Source organism: Haliotis cracherodii, unplaced genomic scaffold, assembly GCF_022045235.1.
Source record: "Haliotis cracherodii isolate W230 unplaced genomic scaffold, xgHalCrac1.p SCAF_23, whole genome shotgun sequence".
NCBI lineage: Eukaryota > Metazoa > Mollusca > Gastropoda > Lepetellida > Haliotidae > Haliotis > Haliotis cracherodii.
The window spans coordinates 12,631,408-12,648,259 of NW_027266279.1; the positions used below are offsets into that span (position 1 = coordinate 12,631,408).

Consider the following 16,852-nt stretch of genomic DNA (forward strand, 5'->3'; position numbering starts at 1 on the left):
CTAAGCAGGGACATGATGGCATAATACCGTCCTGGGATGTACAGACAACAATTGTTTGAGTGGCAGATGCAACCGGCAGAGCAGGACATGCTTACCCGTTAGTCAAACATCTGACGTCACCACTTAGTTTGAGTGATCCATTCATATAACTTTCACCACTATTTTGCCTTTCAAATTCAATAGGAATCTGTTTGGACGGATAATGGAGGCTACTGGGGTTGACGTTGGCGTTACCCTTTTCGCGAAAACGTGGTTTCATCACTGTTTTTCGGTGATCCATCAATATACTTTTTCTTGCTATTTTGCCTTAAGGTTTGAAGTTCAATGGAATCTGTTTGGACGGATAATGGAGGCTGCTGGCGTTGACGTTGACGTTACCCTTTTCGCGAACACGTGGTATCATAACAGTTTTTCAGTGATCCATATATCTTTTTTCTTGCTATTTTGGCTTTTAAGCCCGACGGAATCTGTTTCGGCAGATAATGAAGAGTGACTCTGTTTACCCGGTGTTCGCGAAACGGGTAAGCACGCCCTTCTCTATCGGTAGCACCCGCCATTCACACAATAGAAACACGGCACAGAGGTTCGTGAACCACGTGGTGAAAAGACGCAATGAATGTAAAGAGAAGTGTATTAGGAAGCAGGACGATGAAGTAGCCGGATGGTTAAAGCGTTCACTCGTCACACCGAGACCCGGGGTCGGATCCCTGCAGGGGTACAATGTGAAAAGCATAATCTAGATGTCTTTAGCCGTGATGTTGCCGTTATGTAACGAAAATAGTTTTGAAAGAGGCGTAAAACGAACTCATTCACGTATTATGAACATGTGAAAGATATCACAAATATGTGAAGGATAATTGATGTGCCCAGCCGGAATATAAGTATTTTGGGAATGAGTTATCCATTCATATAACTTACACAAACTTTCACAGATTACGCATAATGAAATTCTGCACGGATTATGGCCAGTGCTTGACGTTTTATATTTAGGTGATTATACCCTTGATTTGAGACGTCAGTTTGTGCTGCTGTTTTAATCATTTATTTCTACAACACGTCTTTTCATCCAAACGCAATGTCAAGTTTCCAGGAGTTTCATACACAGGGAAACACGAGGCATGTGGGTGATGTAGAAATATGTATTGGTACAGTTTCAGAAGGGTAACATAATCATACCGTGACTATAAATCTTTGATAGACATTTGCAGATTATCGAGGCTGGATGAACATATAGTTCACTTGAAGTTCACCGACATGTATGGACACGCCAGAAACCGATGATTGTGGGTTCGAATCCCGGTTCGCCCCGATTATGTTTCTAGGTTTGTCAGCACCATACCCGTGCTCGTGGGTTTCACCAAAGTGGTTAACGTCTGAGACCTGCATCACTTCGGGCTTTCCTCCCACATCAATTGACACGCCGTGATATAACTGGAATAATGTTAAAAGCGGCGTTAAACCCAACTCACTCACTCACCTATTCTACTTCCTGTGAGCCTTCAATAGCACCGCACGCTATATTATCGCGGTAGTTCATTTGTAATGGATCGTAATGGCGAACGCTTACTAACCTATTAAATATGTCATACGCAAAATGTTTCTTGTTCTTTGTTCAACTGTTATGACACATCAGTTAGGATTGATCGATGCTGATTTTCTTTACCGATGGGCGGTCGGGTAGCCTACTGGTTAAAGTGTTCGCCCGTCACGCCGAAGATCCGGGTTCGATTCCCGACATGGGTGCAATGTGTGAAGACCATTTCTGGTGTCCCCCGCCGATATATTGCTGGAATATTGCTAAAAGCGGCGTAAAACCATACTCATTCACTCACTCTGTACCGAGTTCGGCAAGTACATGTAATTGTAGGGGAAATATCGTTGAGAGTTGAGCAAATATCCACATAACGTCAGTTAAGATACAGGGGACGTCCCCATCTAGAGGACGTTTAACTTATATACGTCAAGCTTTACGATAACGTCACTAAATTCATTCGTTCTGCTGGCGGCCGCTGAAATCCGTTCCATAACAGTAACTTCAGTATCTGCTAAAGGGGCGGTAGGGTAGCCTAGTGGTTTAAGTATTCGCTCGTCAAACCGAAGACCCTGGTTCGATTCCCCACATGGGTACATAGTGTTAAGCCCATTTCTGGTGTCCCCCGCCGTGATATTGCTGGAATATTGCTAAAAGCGGCGTGAAACCTTACTCACTCACTCATAATAACGATACGAAAGTGCTGCTGCAATCATTGGATCTGTCCACAATAAAAGGTAATTTGTAACAGAAACTTCAGTTTCTGCGAGACAATAATCAAAGGCCAATACGCGATTAAAACAAAACTGGAGTTCATGGTTGCATACATTTATAGGCACAGTCATATTCTTTGGCATTCCAACAACAATCTTTCCAATGGGTCCTTATTTTTGCAGTAGAACCGGTCAATGGAATATATTTAAATGAAACGAGCACCGTACACAAGTTAATAAGAAATAGCTGTAAATAAATGTATCGAATTTGTTTGTCAGTAATGGTTGTATGCACAGCATTATAGACCATTACTCTGAACAGAGACCTAAAATAGATATTTCATTTTATGGTCTCTGTTCTGAACACGTAGTTGTCATATAACCTCATATCCTCCTTGTAAACTGCCCGGCTAAAGAAAGTACACACTTGAAAATTGGATTTGACCAAAAAGTTCCAAACTTTATCTTAACCTTCATAAGATGAAAACAGCCCTGAAACCCTACAAACAAGATGAAAACAAGACTGATCCCCGTATTAAACACATCACCGTCGAATAACCATTTCTTGTATGTTTCATCTCCAGCCACCATCAAACATGGGTGTATACTTTCTTTTGTCCGGTACTTTATATCTGGATACCTCAACTGCCCGCCGATAAGAAACACACTGAGTTTGTGGGCGAAGTCCAATTCAGTGAGGACCAAATCCCAGAACTGACAAAGTCTTTTGATTATATGTGATGGGACTTTGATGACTAGACATAACAACACATCCACCGGGCTCTCTTTGGTCAACGCTCATGTACGACCATTAATCAGAAGACTCTTGGTCTTCTAGGTGGTGCGTGTTTTATTGAATTTCGCCGTACTGACGGGACCACCGGGTGTCGGTTTAATAGCGGGATCATTGGCCGTCTTATTTGTAAAAGCATTGTCACGTGACTTGTTCTTCGTGTATCTCTGGACTGTACCTTCCGCGATGAGTTTCATCGCCAAACGGACGCGAATTATATTCTTCTGTAACAGATTACATTGTAAAATAGAAATATAATCAAGTACAATAAAATGCGTGTCCATAATCATATAATCATTAGAAATCACTTCTAAAAGCAGACAATTATACGATTCCGACTTTAATACAATGTATTTGTGGACCACAACTAACTTGTGGTGATACAAGATGTTCGCGACAAAATAAAAAACACTTTAAGATATAAGTTGTCAAGCGTATCTAGTATTACACGTTTGTCCGACCCTCAGTAAAAAAATACATACAAAATACAAATAAAAACAATGAAAACATTTATTTTTCAACTTATTTTTGTTTACAGCTTACAATATATAATATTCATTACATTTTCTATAGTAAAGATGCATTGAACAGCATCTGTGTTACAATTTACAAGCATGCGTTGTATTTCGAGGTGTCTGTTGTAAGATGTGCCCCTAAGCCACAGGAGTAGTAGTTTTTATCGCTTCTCCCTGCAATGTATAATGATTAAACAAATATTTGCTTTGTAGAAATGGTTAATCTTGGATCCTTATTAATTCCGCCCTACAAACTAAGAAAATTGCTTTGGTTGGTTTGTTTGTTCTTTAACGCCGCACTCAGCAATATTCCAGCTGTATGACGGCGGTCTGTGAATAATCGAGTCTGGACCAGACAATCCAGTGATTGATATCATGCGCATCGGTCTACGCATTTGGAATTGATGACCGTGCATCAACCAAGTCAGCTTTTTACGACAAGCGTAGTCGCCTTTTACGACAAGAAAATAAAATTTATATAACATTTATTGTTTCAGCCTCGGTTACATATGGAAGCTCAGGTTGGAAATTGCCTCCGATACACAGAAACATTTTATTTTCGGAACATTATTTTTAACACCAGGGCCCGTTCCAGAGAGTGACCTTACTGTTACGTCTGCATTAAGAACAGGGCCCGTTACAGAGAGTGACCCTAGAGCTGCAACTACATTAAGAACAGGGCCCGTTACAGAGAGTGACCCTAGTGCAACGACTACATTAAGAACAGGACCCGTTACAGAGAGTGACCTACTGCTACGTCTACATTAAGAACAGGGCCCGTTACAGAGAGTGACCCTAGAGCTGCAACTACATTAAGAACAGGGCCCGTTACAGAAAGTGACCCTAGTGCTACAACTACATTAAGAACAGGGCCCGTTACAGAGAGTGAACCTCGTGTAACGACAACATTAAGAACAGGGCCCGTTCCAGAGAGTGAACCTCGTGCAACGACTACATTAAGAACAGGGCCCGTTACAGAGAGTGACCCTAGTGCAACGACTACATTAAGAACAGGACCCGTTACAGAGAGTGACCCTAGTGCAACGTCTACATTAAGAACAGGGCCCGTTACAGAGAGTGACCCTAGTGCAATGACTACATTAAGAACCGGGCCCGTTCCAGCGAGTGACCCTAGTGCAATGACTACATTAAGAACCGGACCCGTTACAGAGAGTGAACCTCGTGTAACGTCTACATTAAGAACAGGACCCGTTACAGAGAGTGAACCTCGTGTAACGACTACATTAAGAACAGGGTCCGTTACAGAGAGCGACCCTGGTGCTACAACTACATTAAGAACAGGGCCCGTTCCAGAGAGTGACCCTACTGCTACGTCTACATTAAGAACAGGGCCCGTTACAGAGAGTGAACCTCGTGTAACGACTACATTAAGAACAGGGCCTAAGGCCTTTCCTCACGCGGTAGAATCTGTCCTTTTGAAGTTACGACTATGTCAAGTAAAATATTGTGTTTGATGGACAGCACGCCATATGGTTTGTCCAAGATGGCTGACGGTCGAAATGCGTATAACGAACCACGGATAAAACGAACTAAAATTAGTTGTCCCTTTGAGTTCGTTATAACCTCACTTTACTGTACATGCACTGGTTAGCGGTTCATTTGGAACATCAGGAAAAGTCCCTGAATGTCGTGTTGTTTTCTTTACAAATCAAAAACGATTATTTTGTCTCCAATATTTTGATATTTTGACCGAGTACATCAGTAAAACAGGCCATCAATCATCAAAATCAAAATGAAGGGCGAAGTTCACACAGGTCTTGCCTTAAGCCCAGTGTTAATGTCATTCGATAAAACTTCAATGCTCTTAATGGTATTTGATAAGAAATGTGGCAATCAACATGTTCTTGTTCTTACGAATGTTGAATTATATGATTAAATTATTTTAACATCCTCATGTTTACAAACAACATACCAGTATCGAACTTGGTATGTGTAACATAACGTCAGTGAGAGAATATTCCAACTATTGTGAGGTCACACATCACGGCATTACCCGGAATTCCAGCGGGGTCAGTCAACCAAGTCACCGAGCCTGACTACCCGAGGGAAGGTCGAATAGCCTCGTGGTGAAAGCGTTCGCTCGTCACGCCGAAGACCCGGGTTCGATTCCCGACATGGGTACAATGTCTGAAGCCCATTTCTGGTGTCCCCCGCCGTGATATTGCCGGCATATTGCTAAGAGCGGCGTAAAACCATACTCACTCACTTACGTCAACATAGATTGCTTAAACACAAATGGGAACTTTTCAAGTGAGCATCCCTTACCGCTAGTTTCCTGTTCAGTCTCCTCAGCTCGAACAGGGAGATGCAGAGGTTACGGTACTGAGCTTCAGCATCCTCCAGCAGAACGAAGGGGTCGTTTTCCCAGTCTGTAAAAGTTAATGTTGTGTTATGAGGTTACTATGTTATTAGTGGTATGCAAGAAGGGCTACAAGAGTTATGCCCCTTTGTAAACAGACAGGTTGTTCCATCTCACACAGGATGGAATGTATGATCATGTATCCCTAGTTACGGTATGTATCTATGTTCTTCTTAATTGTGTTGTCAAGGTAATGTCAGTTAGGCTAAGGAGTCTAGGCTGAGGATTTAGTACAAATACCACGTTTTGAACTACAGCCATCGTTGTTGTCATAATTGACTAATGATGAGGGGAGGTCGGTAGCCTAGTGGTTAAAGCGTTTGCTCTTCACGCCGAAGACCCGGGTTCGATTCCCAACATGGTTACAATCTGTGAAGCCCATTCCTGGTGTCCCCCGCTGTGATATTGCTGGAATATTGCTAAAAGCGGCGTAAAACCATACTCACTCGGCCGCTCACTAATGATTAAAGACGAGGTGTAGCAGTTGTATAACGTCCTCCGCAATGAACCGGTTATACCGCGGCGGCCTCTAAATAATGGAGTCTTGGGCAGACAAACTCGTGGTTATAAATAAAAGCGACAAACCCATTTCCATTATCTACGACGTCCCTTCGGTACAATGGTTGTGGGATTGTTGCTTGCGTTGATACAAAACCTGCTCGGGTTGTATAAAGTGCGATGTCCTGGTCTATGGTTCGTCCAACCCTCAACACCTCATAGATTTAAGGTTTCATGACCAGAATGCGAAGTCAATTTATCGTCACGTTACCATTTAAAATGACTGACTTTCTTTCTCAAAATAGCAAGGCAATATGTCACAGTTAGATGTTTACTTTTCTGAATAAAATAGAGAACATGCCGATCTTATCTGTATGTAAAAACAACACATCTGTATGTAAAAACGAATCATGGTAAAACATTGTTCTATCATGACCGCATTTCTCGAGATTCGAACATATGCTCCTAACTTGATGACGTAAGTTGGATGACGTTATTTTTCAGGTTGGGGGGTGGGGTGGGGGTGTCTTATGAGTTGTTCTCTATAGTAGTAGCTCGGCAACGTAGATAATCGCTTCCAAAAGTGAGAGTGATGTGACAATCGGTATTAAGAGAAAAGGTACAGATAATCGAAGCGAAAATTGTGAGAATGTGCGCGAAAGACCAAAATTTACCCCCTGATACAAATATATATATCAAATACAGCCCATGCAAGTCTATAATGTTTGGCAAGTCTAGATCAGTGAAAATAGAGAGTCACTGGGCTCCTTTTTATGATATTTTTATTAAGATAACTGTACGATATTTTCATTTTGACAGAGACTAGATGTTGGTCTACTAAAATACTTTTGGAAGCGTCGTTAAACCTAGCCAACTGCCGCTCTCAGCGTGTACTGACCCATACTTCCGGCAGGGTTATTTGGGGACCTCTTGGTCCTCAACAGTTCCAACAGCCGGGTCACAAGCATTTCCCTTTTCGTGCCTGTTGGCGGAGTTGTCTCCACCTTGCGACGGAACACGCCCGAAACTATGCATGTTTGTAGGACCATGTCAGAGATGAACGACTTCTGCATTAAACCAAATTCTGAAAAGAAAATAGTTGAGATAAGTTCTAAACATTATAAAGATAATTTTGACTTCATACGACAATTTTTAAACAAATAAACACTTTTAAGTTGTCTTTTATGCAAATTGTTTGAGTGGCGGATGCTACCGGTAGGCCTGGACATGCTTACCCTTTAGTCAAACATCTGGCGTCACCACTCAGTTTCAGTGATCCATTCATATAACTATCACCACTATTTTCCCTTTCAAGTTCAATGGAATCTGTTTGGACGGATAATGGAGGCTGCTGGCGTTGACGTTGGCGTTACCCTTTCCGCGAACACGTGGTATCATCACTGTTTTTTCAGTGATCCATATAAACTTGTTATTGCTATTTTGGCTTTTAACTTAATATGGAATTTGCAGATAATGGAGACTGTGTTTCAGTGATCCATTCACATAATTTTCGCCACTATTTTGCCTTTAAAAGTCTAATGGAATCTGTTTGGACGGATAATGGAGACTAATAACGTTGACGTTTATGTTTATCTGGTGTTCGCGAACAGGGTAAGCATGTCCCTCACTACCGGTGTCCCCCGCCACTCACACAATAGAAACAAGGCACAGAGGTTCGTGAACCACGTGGTGAAAAGAAGCAATGAATCTAAAGAGAGTGAGTGAGTGAGTTGGGTTTAACGCCTCATTTAACAGTATTCCAGTTATATCGCGGCGTGTCAGCTTAATGTGGGAGGAAAGCCCGAAGTGATGCAGGTCTCACACGTTTACCGCTTCGGTGAAACCCACGAGCACGGGTATGGTGCTGACAAACCTAGAAACATAATTGGGGCGAACCGGGATTCGAACCCACAATCACAGGTTTCTGGCGTGCCCAAGGGACGCAACTCTGCACAGCGAATCGCGGCGCCTTAGACGACTGGGCCACCCGTGCCCCCGAATCTAAAGAGAAGTGTATTATGAAGCAGGACGATGAAGTAGCCGGATGGTTAAAGCGTTCACTCGTCACACCGAGACCCGGGGTCGGATCCCTGCATGGGTACAATGTGAAAAGCATAATCTAGATGTCTTTAGCCGTGATGTTGCCGTTGTGTAACGAAAATATTCAAACGAATTTACCATTTCACGTGTTTTGACGAATTAAAAGATATCAGCTGCAACTGAAAATATATCCAGTCTCCATACGAAATCCCAAGTAAATCATAAGTGAACAACTAAAATGACCTACCAGACTGTGAGTACGTTTCAACTGGCCACGTTGATTTATGACATCGTTTGTGTTCACTGAACATCCTACCTTCTGAAGATCCGGGGTAGAATAGGTCTTCAGAAACCCATGCTTGCCGAAAAAGGGGACAATGCATGTCGTAAGAGGCGACTAACGGGATCGGGTGGTCATGCTCGCTGACTTGGTTGATGTGTGTCATCGTATCCCAATTGAATAGATCGATGCTCATGATGTTAAGCAATGGATTGTCTGGTCCAGACTCGATTATTTACAGACCACCGTCATACAGCTGGAATATTGCTGAGTGCGGCGTTAAACAACAAACAAACAAAGAAACAAACCTACCTTCTAACGGCTTGACGTCGTTTGGCCAGTAGTTTTGAGAAGCTACACCTTCCGAATCGTCCAAGAACGAATCAAATTCCTGGATGAACTCTACCTCATCGGACTCGAGTGTTAAATCTCGGCGCACCGTCCTTGCTCTTGCGTCGAGCGCCCCAAAGCACGCTACCGCTATACAGAAAAACAACATAGACCGCATGGTTCTGAAAAAAAGGGACAAAAGATTGTAGGCTGATTATTTCAAACGATGCCCGGGGCGGTCGGGTAGCCTCGTGGTGAAAGCGTTCGCTCTTCACGCCGAAGACCCGGGTTCGAATCCCGACATGGGTAAGATGAGTGAAGCCCATTTCTGGTGTTCCCCGCCGTGATACTGCTGGAATATTGCTAAAAGCGGCGTAAAACCAAACTCACTCACTCACTCACTCACTCACTCCAACGATGCCTACAGTTCATCACTATTTTGATACTATTTCGACGGGGTTAGAAATCGGGGTTCAGCAAGAAGATCTCGAATTTATGTGGAATTTTATGCACACTACAAATGACCTTTTATTGTAACCTTTTGATTGCAGCGGCATGTGTGCATCGTTGTTATGGGTGAGTGAGTGAGTGAGTATGGTTTTACGCCGGTTTTAGCAATATTCCAGCAATATCACGGTGGGGGACACCAGAACTGGGTTTCACACACTGTACCCATGTCGGGAATCGAACCCGGGTCTTCGGCGTGACGAGCGAACGCTTTCACCACTAGCTTACCCTACCACCCCTCGTTATTATGAGTAAGTTGAATAAACTCAGTTATTAGACCGCCTACGGTCCGGCCGCGTCATACCAACCGACGTTAAAAGATGGTACTTATTGTTACCCTGCCTGGCATTCGGTATTTGGGGATAAAACACGGACTGGTCGGCTCAAAGTCAGTATACTGTGTCTGAGTATGTGTAAAACTAATATGTTATCAGTTATGGTGTCTTAAGTTGCTGTATACGGTGTCATGTTAGGTTAGCAGAAAAAATATTGGGCGAGACGTGAGCCGACGGCAACGAGAGACACCACATCGAATTTATTATGCCGAACGTTTACACTATCTGCTATCTTTATCGCACATGTCATGTCAAAATGAAAACTTCACACTTACAACCGGTTTAAATGACGGGAACAGTACATGTTTCCTAAACAACGCTTTAATGAAAACATAAACGTTAACAATTGAATATATAATGCACTAAATGTGAACGTTTCAAGTAGAATAGCTAAAATGGACAGAATTAAAAAAATGCCCGCATGTTATAAGATATTTAGAGGCAACTGTAACTTGATAGCAGTCCGCCTTTTCTTAATGACGGGCTGCTTTCTATTCTATTGTTATGTGACGTTATGTGACGTCTTTGGCGTCACGTTTCTTGTTTGTGACGTCATCCTATATTATGTTCTATGACGTTGCTATTTGTAAATCAGTGACGTCATTTGTGATCTTTATGCACGTTCAAGCCCATTTCACCTCACCTTTCAGTGAAATCACGCCCAAGGTGATGTTGGTTGTAGATAATTAGCAGATTGGCTAATTCACGTGTATGGCGCTGACAGGTGAAACCCATATGTACATGGCGCTGACAGGTCCAAACCCTCGTGCTTGGCGCTATCAAATGAAACCCTCGTGCATGGCGCTATCAAATGAAACCCTCGTGCATGGCGCAGACAGGTGAAACCCATGTGCTTGGCGCTGACAGGTGAAACCCATATGCATGGCGCTGACAGGTGAAACCCTCGTGCATGGCGCAGACAGTTGAAACCCATGTGCATGGCGCTATCAAATGAAACCCTCGTGCATGGCGCAGATAGGTGAAACCATCGTGCATGGCGCTGACAGGTGAAACCCTCGTGCATGGCGCTGACAGGTGAAACCCTCGTGCATGGCGCTGACAGGTGAAACCCATGTGCATGGCGCTGACAGGTGAAACCCTCGTGCATGGCGCTGACAGGTGAAACCCTCGTGCATGGCGCTGACAGGTGAAACCCATGTGCATGGCGCTGACAGGTGAAACCCATGTGCATGGCGCTATCAAATGAAACCCTCGTGAATGGCGCAGATAGGTGAAACCATCGTGCTTCGCGCTAACAGGTGAAACACTCGTGCTTGGCGCTGACAGGTGAAACCCTCGTGCTTGGCGCTGACAGGTGGAACCATCGTGCATAGCGAAAGTCAAAGGAAACCCTCGTGAATGGCGCAGACAGTGACTGACAGAATCTGGGAGTCAACCTATTACCTGTGGATCTTGGTACGGGTTAGGGGCACAAATCTGTACAGTCATTTACGACGCTTTAGTCGCTGAAGCACGGTATCTTATCGTGAATCTCTGAGTCACTTTCGTAGAGTAGAAATACCTAACCACTTATAACTTGCACACCTGCAGAGATGCTTTGCTCCGCTACACCTTATAATGCACGTGTCGTGTTCCCGTGAAACATATTTTTTTACCAATTAAAAGTACTAGACATTGAAAACCCTCTCCTTGGGGGTTTAAATTTAGCGACGAGAATTACAAAGCAGATGAAATAAGATAAGCAGGGGTGGGCAATTCCTTTAATTCATTTGTGCGTAACATTGTCCAGAAAAAGCCAGAGAAATAGTTCTGGAAATTCGAGAGGTAATATGAGTGAGTGAGTGAGGTTTTACGCCGCTTTTAGCAATATTCCAGCAATATCACGGCGGGGGACACCAGAAATGGGCTTCACACATTGTACCCATGTGGGGACTCGAACCCGGGTGTTCGGAGTGACGAGCGAACGCTTTAACCACTAGGCTACCCGACCACCCGACGATAGGTACGATGAAATTGATGATCCCAAAGTTAATATACATACTCTTCACTATAAAACAATAGCCATGGATAGCCATGCAAAGCAACACCCATGACGCTGGAATGCTCCCGATACAATGAATAGATATTAGAAATACACTATCGTTCAAATCAAAATTGCCGTCGGTCGCGACTGGTACACGGAACGCAATAGTTGCGCCTTAAGTGTGATTGTCGAAATGTGTTTCTCCGGGCATGCCGAATAGCCGGGTCTCCTGATTTCCCACAAGGAAAGTCAATGGTTTGAACTCCGATAAAATGTCCATCAACAATACAAACCTGGATTAGAAGTCCCCAGTAGACTGTGTGTTTTAAGCAGCTATTATTGATCGGTGGTCGGGTTGACTCGGTTGAATGCGTGTCCTTGTTGCACGCCGTTGAGGTACACTGATTTGCAATCAACCGAGCTAGCCTGGCCACCCGTAATAAACTTGTTGACTACCACCCTTGTGAAAACAAAAACCCTACGGTCGCGATCAGGGCGCGTTTGGGATCGAGGGGACGTTTGTTTTGAACAGTGGTGTACTTTAAACAAGCTTCTTCAGACTTATTGCAACGAAAGGGACGGTCGGGTAGCCTCGTGGTGAAAGCGTTCGCTCGTCACGCCGAAGACCCGGGTTCGATTTCCGACATGGGTACAATGTGTGAAGCTCATTTCTGGTGTCCCCCGCCGTGATATTGCTGGAATATTGCTAAAAGCGGCGTAAAACCATATTCACTCACTCACTAATGCAACGAGAACGTTCAATACAATAGTTCATTTTAAGGTGTAGATGCATGAAAGCTTATTACGAACAAAAAGACCCGTGAAGATTCCGGGGTAGAATAGGTCATCAGCAACCCATGCTTGTCGTAAAAGGTGACTATGCTTGTCGTAAGAGGCGACTAAAGGGACCGGGTGGTCAAGCTCGCTGACTTGGTTGATGCATGTCATCGATCCCAATTGCGTGGATCGATGCTCACGATATTAATTACTGGATTGTCCACACTCGGTTATTTACAGACCGCCGTCATGTAGCTGGAATATTGCTGAGTGCGTCGTTAAACAACAAACAAACAAACTAACAAAAAATGCGATTCCACATTATTCTCTCCAGTGGTTGATTCAGTTTACAGTTTACAAACTATAAGTTCAGTTCACGGTTCATTGAGAAGCTCAATTTCAAGGTTGATCATGGAAAATGTTTACACTCATGCAAAGAAGTGGTTTTCCCCTGTCGTTGTAAATGTCACTATATAATTTCTACCCAAGTTCCCGCATCTCAACAGAAAATTATTTTCAGTATCACGTCATTCACTTTTTTTCGGACCGCCTCCGTGGTCTAATGATAGAGCGTCTGCCCGGAGAGCGGAAGGTCCGGGGTTCGATCCCCGACCGCGTCATACCAAAAGACGTTAAAATATGGTACTTGTTGTTACCCTGTCTGGCGTTCGGCATTAAGGGGCTAAAACAAGAACTGGTCGGCTCGGAGTCAGTATACTGTATCTGAGTGGGGTATTCATGTTAAACTGAGGCATGGTATCTCAGTGTGCTAGCCCACCAAGAACGTTTCGGGGAATGTGAACAAATTGGGAGGTACCAAACCCAAGGCACCGAGAACAATGGGGAGTCGGACAACTTGGTACTTGGCATGTAAGCGTGACATTTCGAAAGCAAGATCCGCATATTTGCCATGTTTTTCCTCAATCTTGTCAATCACATTAGTGTCAAAGGGGACAGGAAATTCAATGATATAAATTCTTTCAATGGATTTATCAAAAAGGATAAGGTCAGGTTTGTTGTCCTGGATACGTCTGAGGCTGTAAATGGGCCTATTCCAAAGAATTTTGTATTTATCATTTTCCATGACGCCCTCTACATGTTCCGGGTCGTACCATGGATGGACCTCTGTGTCAAAACCACAAGCATGGCGAAGACGGTAAAAAAATGATCGAGCTACACCATCGTGTTGCCTAAGATAATGTGTTTGTGCCAAATCTGACAATGTGTTGGACAGTCTCATTAAATTCATTGCATATTCTACATTTCAGATTTTGATGCAATATCACACATTGACGGTTTCGAGTGGGCTATGACTGGTCCTGAGCAGCCAACAGAAAGTCTTCTGTTTCTTTTTTCAGGCCAGCCGACTTCATCCAAGCGAAGGACTCTGTAGGGTTGCTGACCCTACATGTCTCAAAATACTGCACATAGACTCGATGCAGTGGTCGCTTAGATAGCCTGTCCTTCAAAAACTAAGTCTGAGCCGATTTGATATTGCACTTCGCTTGGTTGACGCTCATTTGTGTACCGTCCAGCAGTACCGAACCACCAACAAAATCAACACTGACATTGAGATTATGTCCTACATCCTTGGCTCGTTTTAGAAAACTGTGGAATGTCTTGTTTTCATCATAAGTCTTGAGATGCTTCACAAGATGATCATCAGACAAATAAATGTGTGCAAAAGAGCACAAAACAGTTCTATCATGAAGAGCCCCAACGTTAATCAAACCACGCCTTCCCATAATGATTGGTAAATATAAGCGATTGAGGGAAGAGCGAGGGTGGTGGGATCTATTATCTCATATGATTCTTCGTGTGAGGGTGTATTATTATTCTTATTATTATCATTATTATCATTATTGTTATCTTTCCCTGAATCAGAGCGGTGGGGTAGCCTAGTGGTTAAGCGTTTCACGCCGAAGACCGGGGTTCGATTCCCCACATGGATACAATGTGTGAAGCTCATTTCCGGTGTCCTCCGCCCTGATATGCCTGATTTTTGCTAAAAGCGGCGTAAAACTATACTCACTCACTTACCCTGAAGTGTCTTTTAGTTGGGCAAGGGAAGGATTATGACATTATAAGATCGGTCAAATACATAGTCAACATAGATAATGGTTATATGTGGTTTGAGAGTTAATAAAATATGAATATATGTCTATGAGAATAGTATGACCTGACTTACCTTTCAGACTGCTAACTTTACTCTGTGTGACTAGGTGCAGATTGACCAGGCTTTTATACTGTTGTGGTATTGACGCGGCCAATAGACCGAGAAGCTCAACACACAAGCTTTTGTCGGACAGCGGGACATGGCTTTTGACACGGGTGGATGCGTTTGACGTTCGCTTGTATGTGTGTGCCTCGAGGCGAGACATTACGTGTACCGTAATTACCGTTATTAGCGAGCGGTGGCGATTTAGTAGTAGTAGTAGTGGTAGTAGTAGTGGTAGTGGTAGTGGTAGTGGTAGTATTAGTAGTAGTGACCCGTGAAGATCCGAAGTAGAAAAGATCTTCAGCAACCCATGCTTGCCGTAAAACGTGACTATGCTTGTCGTAAAAGGCGACTAACGGGATCGGGTGGTCAGGCTCGCTGACTTGGTTGATGCATGTCATCGTATCCCAATTGCGTAGATCGATGCTCATGTTATTAATCACTGGATTGTCTGGTCCGGACTTGATTATTTACAGACCGCCGTCAGTCATATAGCTGTAATATTGCTGAGTGTGGCGTTAAACAAACCAACCAAAGTAGTAGAAGTAGTAGTAGTAGTAGTAGTAGCAGTAGTAGTAGTAGTAGTAGTAGTAGTAGTAGTAGAAGACGAAGTAGTCGTAGTAGTAGTAGAAGAAGAAGACGAAGTAGTAGTAGTAGTAGTAGTAGTAGTAGTAGTAGTAGTAGCAGCAGCAGCAGCAGCAGCAGTAGTAGTAGTAGTAGTAGAAGAAGAAGACGAAGTAGTTTAAGTCATACATTTTTTCCAGGTTTATGGATTGACAGTCATTTTGGCATCTTCAATATTGAAATTAATCTTTGCTTCTGACTAAGTTGCGGAAAGGGGTTCCGACGCGAATGTTGGTGGATTGGTTAAAATGTAACGTGAGAGGGGTGCAGATTACGCTGATTACGGTATGGTATGACTGTTCAACATCGTGATATTCGTCCACATCAACAATGTAGATTTATTGTATATTTCTCTAACTGTCTAATTGTCGTGCATCAGGTGATTCTATCACCAGTCGCCTCCACTCGTCGTTGCTCCTTTCGGGTGTGTAATCAAGTAATATTTCATTCACATAACATAGTCTTGCTCGTGTTATTTAAATGTGAAATGAAATACTCTTGAAAATAAGTTGCTAAAATAAGCTTATCATACTTATTGGGCGATGTTTGTTAAAAGTAATACCGCTCGTAGTAGAGACCTTACAATCCACACACTAAAAATTTCGCCCAACAACCGAAAACCCACTTCTCACAACCCGCGACTCATACCCTACACCCCAAACACTTTGCCAACAACCTACACACCTCAAACACACACTAAACCCCAGGATCCACATACTAAACGGTATGTCCAACATCCCACACACTATACACTACGCCCCTCATCCCACACACTATACACTACGCCCCACACACTATACACTACGCCCCACATCCCACACACTATACACAACGCCCCACACACTATACACTACGCCCCACATCCCACACACTATACACAACGCCCCACACACTATACACTACGCCCCACATCCCACACACTATACTCAACGCCCCACACACTATACACTACGCCCCTCATCCCACACACTATACACTACGCCCCACATCCCACACACTATACACAACGCCCCACACACTATACACTACGCCCCACATCCCACACACTATACACAACGCCCCTCATCCCACACACTATACACTGCGCCACAAATCCCACACACTATACACAACGCCCCACACACTATACACTACGCCCCACATCCCACACACTATACACAACGCCCCACACACCATACACTACGCCCCACATCCCACACACTATACACAACGCCCCACACACTATACACTACGCCCAACATCCCACACACAACACACGACGACTCACATCCCACACACTACGACCCACATCCCACACACAATACACTACGCCCCACATCCCACACAC

The 16,852-nt window shown here is 43.7% G+C and overlaps 1 protein-coding gene across 1 annotated transcript; it reads right to left on the reverse strand.

Moving 5' to 3' along the window:
* Positions 1–3,680: 3,680 nt before the first annotated feature.
* Positions 3,681–9,258, reverse strand: LOC139471656 (uncharacterized). The gene is made up of 4 exons (XM_071254084.1): positions 9,063–9,258; positions 7,329–7,514; positions 5,839–5,942; positions 3,681–3,726 (listed from the first exon to the last, which is right to left on the reverse strand). Exons 1-4 carry the CDS (start codon positions 9,256–9,258, stop codon positions 3,691–3,693), a joined length of 522 nt encoding a protein of 173 aa, XP_071110185.1. The 3' UTR covers positions 3,681–3,690.
* Positions 9,259–16,852: the final 7,594 nt, after the last annotated feature.

What these genes read in the sequence shown, in the direction of transcription:
- LOC139471656 (XM_071254084.1), bottom strand. Translation starts at nt 9,258, where the DNA reads ATGCGGTCTATGTTGTTTTTCTGTATAGCGGTAGCGTGCTTTGGGGCG. An exon ending in TAACCCTGCCGGAAGTATGG is followed by an intron (nt 5,943 to 7,328) that starts GTCAGTACACGC and finishes TAACTTTTACAG; the next exon opens with ACTGGGAAAACGACCCCTTC. An exon ending in GACTGAACAGGAAACTAGCG is followed by an intron (nt 3,727 to 5,838) that starts GTAAGGGATGCT and finishes TATACATTGCAG; the next exon opens with GGAGAAGCGATAAAAACTAC.